The sequence below is a fragment of the Taeniopygia guttata genome, chromosome Z (assembly GCF_048771995.1).
Source record: "Taeniopygia guttata chromosome Z, bTaeGut7.mat, whole genome shotgun sequence".
In the NCBI taxonomy this organism is placed as follows: domain Eukaryota; kingdom Metazoa; phylum Chordata; class Aves; order Passeriformes; family Estrildidae; genus Taeniopygia; species Taeniopygia guttata.
In genome coordinates, this window is record NC_133063.1 from 63,029,284 (window position 1) to 63,039,664 (window position 10,381).

Here is a 10,381-nt window from a genome sequence, read left to right on the forward strand (position 1 = left end):
CTTTTCTGAGTCCGCTCTTGAATATTTCACTGAGCCTGGTGTAACCAGAATTTCCAGTTTAGCTGGGACAGCCCTAAAATATTCCAGTATCCAGCAGATATGGTTTTGCTATTTTTCCACACCACATAAAGGAAACACAATATTCTTGTTCTCACCTTAAGTCTTGCATAGGAATGCAGGCTTTTGCAGCACAGTAGTAAGAGACAGGGACTCTGGCACAGACTTGTGATGTGATACAAATCTTGTGTATTACTGCAAAACAAGATGAACAGAGTATGTTCTACTCTGCATTAAATGTTGGTTAGTATGATGAGTCCTCAAAGCTTATGTTCAGTTAGGTAACCTGACATGGGCCCTACACAGGTGACATAACACGTGCTCTCTTTTCTTTATTCTGGTTTTTGTGGCTCTAGAAAAAAGAAAAATATTTTTCACTGACAATAACTACAGCTAAAGTAGCATAAGTAGGGAACAGAAGTTCTTCCCTAGCTGCTGGAAATAACACCTGAGTTTTCTCACTGGAGATAGGAACTCTCAAATAGTTCCTCTTTTGACTGACAATGCTAGAAGATATGTTCATCACTAAAATTTGATTATGTTTTTGGAAGAAACTTGTCTACTAACTCTACTAAATTTTATTAGTTAACTACTATAAATGTCAGTAGAAGCAATTAAATTCTACTTAAGATCTGCCCCCCCTCCAACATGAACTAGTATACTTAATAACAAAAGAAAAATGAGGACAGAGTAAGAAGGATGGCTAATATTTTATCTGGGTCATGGCAGCCCATCATGACTACTGATGAAAATTAATGTTACAACTGCTTGCAAGAATGAGATAGAAATCGTCAGCAAGACTTCTGTGAAATTACTTAACCACATAATTCTTAAACAAATACTTCCTTGACTTAGTAATGCTCAAGGTCTCAGTTACTGAGATCGTAAACCTTTTGACCAAACCTACAGACGCTCAAAAAGAAGTCACTGCGTGCCATCGTGTGGATATCACAACAACAGCAACATCAGTTCTGAAAAGACGGCTTCGTTAAAAAAAAAAAAAAAAAAAAGGCGTGGAGACGAGCACAAATGTGTATGCCCTTGAATACAATTATCGTGAGGAAACTCATTCAGAAAATAGAGGGGTTTTGTTTCAATTTCTTGCTTTTCAGTTAAAATAAACTAGCAGTGCTAATGGCTGTGAGGCCACACTGTCAACAGTTAATGGTCTGTCATTAGTTAAGCAACTAGGCAAGGACTTATTTAAGACTTTATATCCAAGACGCTTCTGCAAAACCTTTAAACATCTTTTGTAACATTGTTCTCTACACACTCAGAGACTGCAGAACAGAATTGACTTGCTAGCAGCATACTTAGGATACCTTCCAATTTTTTTCTTACATATGTACCACCACCATTCTGTTGCAAGTTCCAGCTACACATATGGTCATTCCCTAAGACAGTCAAAGCTTCTCAAGCAGAAGTAATGAATTTAAATGTTACCATGAAAAGGATGGCAGGGAATCATGAGAAATGAAAGAAGGAAAGAGGATAAGTTTGAAGCAAAATCACTTAGAAATTTTTTGCTTTCTTATATAAAAAGTTTGCGTCCACAGCTTCCATGAATAGTCAGTGCCTTATAATATGATTTCTACAAATAAATAATATTATTCAATTTCTCCAAAGAATCACCATTTTTAAAAGTTATTTACTTGGAATACAATTAAATACAAGCACAAGCCATAGATGTTCACATTGCTTTTCCTCATTAAGAAAAATAGCAAACCAAATTAGAGGTAAGTCCTGAAATATTTTTATGGCTCATATCAAACTGTTGAAATTAGAAACTGTTCTAGAAGGGAGGAAAAAAAAAGGAAGTGCCAATTCACTTCAGGGATTTTCTGGATGGTGTTTCTGGATAACAGTTCTGTGTTTAAACACTTACGCTTATGTGCAGCACAGCAGTGCTGAATGAGACCCCAGAACTCAAATGGCCTATAGTATCAGATACAAAGGGACTGTCTGCTGGTGGGCTGGCTGTTCTGTAATTTACCAAGATTATGGACATCTTTCACAGAATACTATTTTGAACTCGTGCCATCTTAAATTTATTTAAGCTGGATCAGGCAAGCTAATAGAAAAAAGAGTGCTAATCATCTAAATACATTAATAAGCTTTATCAACATGAAGATAAGCTGGAGACAGGAAGTGAAGGAAGATAAATGCTCCTGTAACCCTTCGTTTTCCTTTGAGTGAACACAGAATGAGCACTGCTGTCTTGGTGCTTTTTTCAAAGGAGACCCCGGCACTTGCAGTGGTAAAGGCAGAAGGAAAGACGTGAGCACGTTGGTGAAAGCAGAAGTTGAGTAAAAATGGTTTGGGTTTTTGGTTTGGTTTTAGTTTAGTTTGCTGTTGAGGTTTAGTTGTTTGGATTATTGTTTTTGTTTCAAGCAAGGAACTGCAGTTCGCTGGAGCATGTCACAAAAACACCTGTTCTCGTGGCTTTCCTGAATGTCTGCAGTGCACTGAAACATTTGGCCTTTTCTGACCTAGGGCTACCAAGGGAGCAACAATTCCTATCACCATGCGTGGGCGCGGGGTGCGAGGCGCAGCCTTTCAGGTAAGAGCGTCAGGATGCGGCAGCTAGAGTACAGCAGTCGCAGCTATCACTGCAGTTTCCATCAAAGAAACTACAGGACGGGCCAGACCCCGCTGCCCTCGGAGAGCCGAGAGCGACGAGAGCCGCGGGCACGAGCAAAGGGCACGGCGGCAGCCCTGACGAGCGACAGCACCCGGCTGCGCACGGCACCGCCCGCCCCGCCGCGGCCGGGATGGCCGCGCATTCCGCCCCGCCGCGCTGAGGCCGGGATCGCCATCTAGCTCCGCCCCGCCGCGGCCGGGATGGCCGCGCATTCCGCCCCGCCGCGGCACGAATGGTCGTGCAGCTCCGCCCCGCTGCCGCCGGGATGGCCGCGCATTCCGCCCGCCCCGCTGAGGCCGGGATCGTCATCTAGCTCCGCCCCGCTGCGGCCGGGATGGCCGCGCAGCTCCGCCCCGCCTTGGCCCGGATCGCCATCCAGCCCCGCCCCGCCTTGGCCCGGATCGCCATCCAGCCCCGCCCCGCTGCAGCCGGGATGGCCGTCCCCCGGCGAGGGAGGGCACACTGGGCACGCGGCGCGGGCACGTCCACTCCGGAGGGTGGGCAGGAAGCCCGGGGCGCGCAGGCTGAGCGGTCCCTCCCCTGTCGTTGGTAGCGCCCTGTGTGGGAGGCGGTGAGCGGCGCGGCGGGCCCGGGGCGCCGGCGGCTGAGCGCGGGGCCATGAGGCACCTGCCGTACTTCTGCCGCGGGGAGGTGGTGAAGGGCTACGGCAGGGGCTCCAAGGAGCTGGGCATCCCCACCGGTGAGCGGGCGCGGAGGGCGCAGTTCTCGGAAGGACACGGGCGGGGCTGGGCCCGGCCGTGGGGCTGGGGCCGCGCCGAGTCCCGGGAGCGGTGCCGCGGGCGAGCTGCCGGCCGGGTCCTGCCGCCGGGCGGAGCCGGCCCTGCTCCTGCCGGGCGGCGGCGCGGCAGCGCCGGACTAAGCTCGCCTGACCTCGGCGGCCGCCCCGCTGCCCCGCACGGCTGCTTTTGTCATGCCTTGCGGCTTCCGAGAACGGCCTTGCCTTGTTTCCTACTAGCGTTTTCCTTTTTTCCCAGTCTCGTGCACTGCTTAGAGTCTTGCACCTTCCCGTGTGTTACGCCCTACACCCCAGTCTGTGAAGAGGTTTCTCTGAATCTTGATGTTTGTTCCTGTTCTCATCTAGTGATCGTCACGATGTACAGGATGTAGATAAGTGTCCCATTCTCCATGCAGTGTGTGGCAGCCTGGGAAAATAACTCTTCGCACAAGTCTCCAGTAGGAATAGGAAAGGGAGGAGGCATTGGGAATCGCTGCAAGGAGGAAAGTTTAAGGGGAGTAAAGCAGAGTTTGAAGCAGAGCAGGTGGGCTTGGCCTACTGAGAATGTATTTTCCTATTTCCAGTCTCTGTTTCAGTTGTCTAAATTCAGGCAGATGAAGGCTGCAAGAGAATTTTGGCTGTTCTTAAGCAGACACTGAAGTTAGTAGTCATATTGCACTACATCTAGCAGACATGAAACTTTATAAGACTACTCTTGTAGTGCTGGATTTCTGACATCCGTTTCTGAGAACATTTAATGTTTTTCTCTTGGTTGTTTATAAATGATGCGTTGGTATTAGGGAACAGGGAAAGGAAGCTGCAACTATCTGTGAGCTTTGATATAAATTTGGTAACCATCTATTCTTTCAAAGCATTTTGGTATCTTGCACGCAGAGATCTATTTAGCTTATAGGGGTAGGATAGTAATTTTGAGAGAAGATTCAATTCAGTCAAAAGGAAATTTTATTTTACTGTAAATACGGAGTTTTCAAAGGAAATCTCAAATCCACAGAAGCATCTGAAAGGGAACTTGTGCAAAACTTGACAGATTATTACATTTGCTTCTACATAGTTTATTTTATCAGTAAATATTTTACTAATAAATAGTTCTGAGGTTTATAGTGCAGAAAAAAGTTGACTTTTCCCCTCTCATTTTTCCTCATTGTAAATCTGTGGTAATTGTCTAAGAATGAAATGTGTTCTGGCTGCCTGTGTGACGTATTTATTAATTATTAGTGCAGAAGAGAAAGAAAACTGTACAATATAGTGTGTGTGTGTATGTATGAGATGTAATAACTCTGGTATTGCCACAGTAACTGAATTTTATGAAGCTGTTTTATACTTTGCTGATGGTATGTTTCATTATTCTTATCATCACCAGTGTTATATTTGTGAATAATATGTAGGCAGAGTTTGGCTTTTAAGTATTTGAAGATCCTGTTGTATATTTGACTTACACAAAGTCACTCTCACTTTATACAATTTTTACAGCTAACTTTTCTGAGCAAGTAGTTGAAAGCTTTCCATCTGATATCCCTACTGGTATATACTATGGATGGGCCTGTGTTGGAAATGGAGATGTGCATAAAATGGTTTTGAGCATAGGATGGAATCCCTTCTATAAGAATATTAAGAAATCAGTGGTAAGAATCTTGCTTTTTGTGGGATTTTTATTGTAATAAAAGATGAATTTTAACAAGATACTCAGAATTTGATGAGTGGTATCTAGAAATTTGTGCACCATTACAAATGCATTTGTTATCTATGTAATATTTCTATTCTGAAAATAATATACTCTTTGTAACCAAATAGTATGCAGAGAAAGTTGAATAAAGTTTTTCTTTCTTCTATTCCACCATTTCTTAACCACTTCCAAAATTAAATATAATTTTACTTGAAATGATGGTTGCTTGACTTGCTGGTAGCAGATTAAGCATGAACTTGGTAAATGCATTGAATCTACTAGTTATGAGACCCTAGCAGAAGCTGGAACATATTAATAATCTATTGTTCTCTGTAATGTATCTGAATTTCAGATAGGAGATGTTGGTGCAGCTTAATTTGTAATGTATTTTTAATTAATTGTTCTCTTAAATGGGGAAATGGATACATAAGATGCTGTGTCTTAATGTACTAAATAAATATTTGAAGGCATATAAGGATGTAAGGATGGAGAAGTCAAAATCCTGAGCTGTGATAGCTGTGACGTTTTTTTGGTGTCAGGTGTTGGTACTTTTCCTGAGTCTTGCAAAGCTCTCTTCTATTTGTTTAAAACGATTTTATTTGTACATGAATCTCTACTTCTAAGTGGTTGTCTTAGGAAGCTCTATACTTTAAATTTTTTTTGCAGATAACTTTTCTGAGCAAGCAGTTAAAAGCTTCCCAAGTGTTAGCTCTGTTGGTATGGGTTGGCCTATTTTGGAGATCAAGATGTGCATTAAAAAGTTTTGAGTGTCAGGTCCATGTCTAAGTCTGGACTTGCTCTTCAATTTTATCATTCATTTCCCTTAGGAGATGGTTGTAAAAGCTCTCCCTTAGGCAACTAGTTCTGTCAACATCTTCAGAGTTATTTTAATGCATTCACTTGTTGATGAAACATTAACACTCCCTGCCATGGAAATCTTAACTCTGAGAAGTTTTGAAGCACTTCTTCTAATGTCTGGGGGTGTGGGTTTTGTTTTTTTTTTAATTGGTTTGTTGGGTCTTTTTGTTTGGTTTGAGCGCTTTTTGTTGTTTTGGTTTTGTTGGTTTTTTTTTTCCCCATTCCTGTTCTCTTTGTTTTTACTCTTTAAGGAAGTAATTTTTTTTAAATTCCATGCAGAATGCAATTCTACTTCCTAATACAAACTAAAGCCCTGGCCTTTTAGTTTTGGATGATACATGCTATACTAAATGTCCCTTTTATTTTTTATCTCTTGAGAATTTGAATGTTGGATATTAGGCCTACATGTTTACAGAGCAGGAAAGAAACTCTTAAGTTCAGAGTAATTGTCCACTTACTTCTCTTCCTTTAGGAAACACACATCATCCACACCTTCAAAGAAGACTTTTATGGAGAAATTCTTAGTATAGTCATAACTGGATACATTCGACCGGAAAAAAACTTTGATTCCTTGGGTCAGTATTGGAAGTCTCCCTCAAACTAGTTTATTTTTTGCCTTACTCATGCAAGTTCTGTGTCTTCACTGTACCTCCTTGCATCCTGAGATGTTTTATTGGTTAACCTTTAAAATGTCAGTAAAATGTTTTCGTAATTTAAAACCAAAAAACGTACCCCCACATCTTCTTATGTATCACACTAAAGACCTGCACTTTTCTTTTGCTTGTCTGAGGAGTAACATTAAAAGTCAAGTGTACTGATTTCTTCTTAAAATGCAGTTTTGTTAGTTTTGAAACAGAGCTGTTAATGTGTCTTTTGGCAAACAAAGATAATAGTGCTGATAACAGATAAAAATGCAACTCTAGCATGTTAAAAAAAACATGTTTAAAGCAGAGAATTCTGCCTTTCAAACCTCATAGTTATATTGTACTTCTGTGATTGTTGTTTGACATTTTGTGGTGCCTTATTTACACTTATTATTGTGCTCAGAATACAAACCAACTTTTAAATATCCCTATTCTTACCTTTTTCAGATGCACTCATTTTGGCAATTCAGGAGGACATTGAAGAAGCAAAAAGACAGCTAGATCTACCAGAACATCTTAAACTCAAAGAAGATAACTTTTTTCATCTGCCAGAAGGCAAAATAGTAAACAATCACTGAGAAAAACCACACAGCCTCTTTTTTTTTTTTTATTTTCTTTTTTTCTTTTTTCTTATTTTCTCCCATATCATGGAGCTTTTGTATTTGCACTGCTGTCATAGATACTTTTGTGTCATGTCTGTTACGTGACTGAGATCAGAACAACCGTACAAGATGACTTCTGTTTTGCTTAAGTCATCATTACCCCAGTCATACAAAAGAACAAGAAGGCTGTACTAAGTGATTATAGACAAGCAATGTACAATGTATCCTAATGTTACCAGGTCTTTGATGATCTGAGCACATTCAGAACATGACCAATCTTAATTGTAACCATGAGGTGTGGTTAGCTCATTTAATGGAGAGTGTCTGTTCTTAACATAATGTTCTTGTCCATTTTCTATGTAATTCTTAGATCTGAGTTTTAGCTTGGAAAATGTTAGTGTCGGTTGACTCAGAAAATTCCTGTGGCTAGATATGATTAGATAACAATAGCAAGATTAATTCCCTGTAGTTCTTGGTTTTTTATATGCTGCACAGCTGTTATGGTTGAAGCTGTTACTTTAATTGAAATTATTTATTTTAAGTTTATTTGAAATGGAAGTAATCGCTATTGCTCATTGTGTTGCTAGAATCGGAACTATATTTCTTCACACTTGACAGAACATATGATAACTCATGACTTTTGTAGTTTAATTCTGAAGAGGTGTTTCACTTAATTTCAAAAAATGAGTAGAAGTGTGAAAGCTGATAAACTTTAAGGTTCAGGCGTAAAAGATGAAGAAACAATATAACAAGACTTCTGCTCATTGCACCTTAAAGGAAAAGAGGTAGTGAAACACAAATTTGCATTTTATGTGCTGCTGGTAGTTTTCATAGGGAAATCTTGAGGTTATTCACTGCACTGGCAATAAAATGTCTGACTTCAAGGTTTGCATTATTGTAAGGCACAGAAAAATCTCATCAACACTCTGCACTAAGTGTAGGTAAGAGCCAAGGTTTTTGGAGACCAAGTAGATAAATACACAAATGAAAACCTTTGGGGATTTATTACATAATGTATCAACACTAGAAGGAATATTGGTTATTTTTTATAAGTAGTTGCAGTCTTACTCTGAAATGTGGGGATACAAGTGAGGGTTGGACTAGATGATCTCTGAATGTCCCTTATTACCCTAACTATTCTATGATAGCTAAGTGGAAGGAGGTTGGTGACAGTTGATGTAATTTGAAAAATAATTTGAAATAAGTATATAATGTGTGATTCAATACCTAGTCTTCTTTTCCTCTGATACATTTTTCTATCCCTTGGTGAATGGAAGCAGGTTAGCTACAGTGACTGTCATGATCATAACTTTTTGACATCACTCTGTGATATGTCTTGGACATATTCTGATATTCAAAATACTTATTTAAATATGTCTCAGCTGTGATTCTCTGTCTGAACTATGATGTTCAATATGGAACGCACAATTTCTGTAGTGAAATTTGATGAATTTACTCCTTGTCCTATTCTAATTCTACCTTTTACTCTAGAATTTGAGTTTTTGCAAAACAGCTGTTTCAATCTTTGTGGCAAGTGCTGTCAAGATGATAGTTTCACTTCATATTGCTTTAAATGTTAGCCAATAACATGGGCTGTTATTAGGGAAGACAGCTCATGTTTGCTCTTTAGGACTTAAGGAGAAAACTTGATTTTGCTTAAATGAATTCTTCGCCTGTGGTGTTGATAGCAGAGTCAGATACAATACAATTGGGAGAGATGGACATGGGACAATCTACTTTCTTTTAAAGGAGAAAAGAAATTTACTGGGCTTTTTACTACATAATGTGTTTTTAAAAAGTCTGTAAAATAATTGTCTTGCAAGATTGATGATTGAAATTTTAAAAAGCAGAGATAAAGGGATAAATTTTTTTGCTAAGAGTTTATGCTTTCTTCAGATTGTAGTAACGTTAAAATCATATATTTTACTATTCCTTTTAGAGAATAAACAGAAGCCACACTAGTCAACAGAGTGTGTTGTCAATGTTAGATTGTTGTTCATCGTGGTACTGTAGCTAAACACTTGTAGCTGCCTTTAAAATTGATTTTTGCCAGTAATGTCTTGGGTCTGTTGTGTAAACTATGGTGCCTTAGGCTGCTTCTGAATAATACTTTTCTGTATCTGCTAATAAATGCCACTATCAAAAATTCAACTCACCATTTGATTGTAGAACTACTGCGCTATGGATAAAGAACAGTAGCAAAGGTAAAACTTGAAAGACTTAACTTGCTCTCATATCCTAGCTGAAGTATGGTATATGGATACACTGAACTAAGAAACTGCTCTTTAAGTGTTTGTCTTCAAAGAGAGTGTGTTAGTACATCCATTTGGCTGAGTGTACCTGACCATAATATTTAAGAGAAAATGTTATGCATTGCTCTTTAAGCTCAATATATAATTCCTAACACAATATAAACTTTATTTTTGTATTATGTACAAGTAGCTGTATTTTGGTTGATGTTGCACTGTACCCTTACTAAAGGAGCTGTAATTGACAAATTTATTCTTCTTGTCTTGGATTTCCTTTCCTTTGCCACTCCTAGCAAAGGAGTTGTTTCAGTTGTTTCAGTTTTAGGCAAAGCTTTATGGGGATGACTGCCTTATTTTGAATTTCTAAATCTTCACATGATTTTATATTCCTCTTTGTTCTGAAGGTGCAGTGATTAAATCCACAGAACAATGTCAAAGTTACAGAGTGATCATGAAGTCTTTAGGAGTATCTAATACAAAAAAAAATCCACTCAAGCATTACAGCTTAAAAATTAGTCCTTCTCAAAATCAATTCATTTGTAAAGATAACTCTTAAGTGATTAACAGCTCTATAGCTATTTATTATCAAAAATATGAAGGAACTATTTTAAGGCTCAGTCTATTCTCTTAGCCATCTAACCATATTGACAACAAATAACAGCACTTCTATGCACTTTTGTGTGAAGGCTTTGTTCTTTATAGCAAGGGGCTATGAAGAGCATCCTCTTCTGTAGTATAATGTATCCAGTAATGCTAAAAAAGTTGCTTTGTTGTGTCCCTTTGAAGTAGATCACCCACTATGTGCTATTTATTCCCTTTGGCATAGTTTGAAAGTGCTGAACCACTTTAAAAGATAAGTGAAAAATTTCTGTTGTAAATATTCTCTGCTTTTTTCAGTTCTCTGTAGCCC

General features: G+C 39.4%; 1 protein-coding gene across 2 annotated transcripts; it reads left to right on the top strand.

Annotated features, from left to right (window-relative positions):
- The first annotated feature begins 2,640 nt into the window (after window positions 1-2,640).
- RFK (riboflavin kinase) lies at window positions 2,641-9,724 on the top strand. 2 transcript variants are annotated; one of them, XM_002187487.7, is made up of 4 exons: window positions 3,060-3,398; window positions 4,926-5,077; window positions 6,449-6,551; window positions 7,068-9,724. In XM_002187487.7, exons 1-4 carry the CDS (start codon window positions 3,317-3,319, stop codon window positions 7,196-7,198), a joined length of 468 nt encoding a protein of 155 aa, XP_002187523.1. In that variant the 5' UTR covers window positions 3,060-3,316; the 3' UTR covers window positions 7,199-9,724. The 2 variants fall into 2 exon arrangements, with proteins under 2 accessions (XP_030113505.4, XP_002187523.1); XM_030257645.4 differs by lacking the exons at window positions 6,449-6,551; window positions 7,068-9,724 and having other exon boundaries at window positions 2,641-3,269; window positions 4,926-5,071.
- Window positions 9,725-10,381: the final 657 nt, after the last annotated feature.

Bases quoted from the DNA above. Each gene is read 5' to 3' on its own strand.
- RFK (XM_002187487.7), top strand. From the start codon at position 3,317: ATGAGGCACCTGCCGTACTTCTGCCGCGGGGAGGTGGTGAAGGGCTAC. The intron at 3,399-4,925 runs GTGAGCGGGCGC...CAATTTTTACAG, and splicing joins GGAGCTGGGCATCCCCACCG to CTAACTTTTCTGAGCAAGTA. The intron at 5,078-6,448 runs GTAAGAATCTTG...CTCTTCCTTTAG, and splicing joins AGAATATTAAGAAATCAGTG to GAAACACACATCATCCACAC.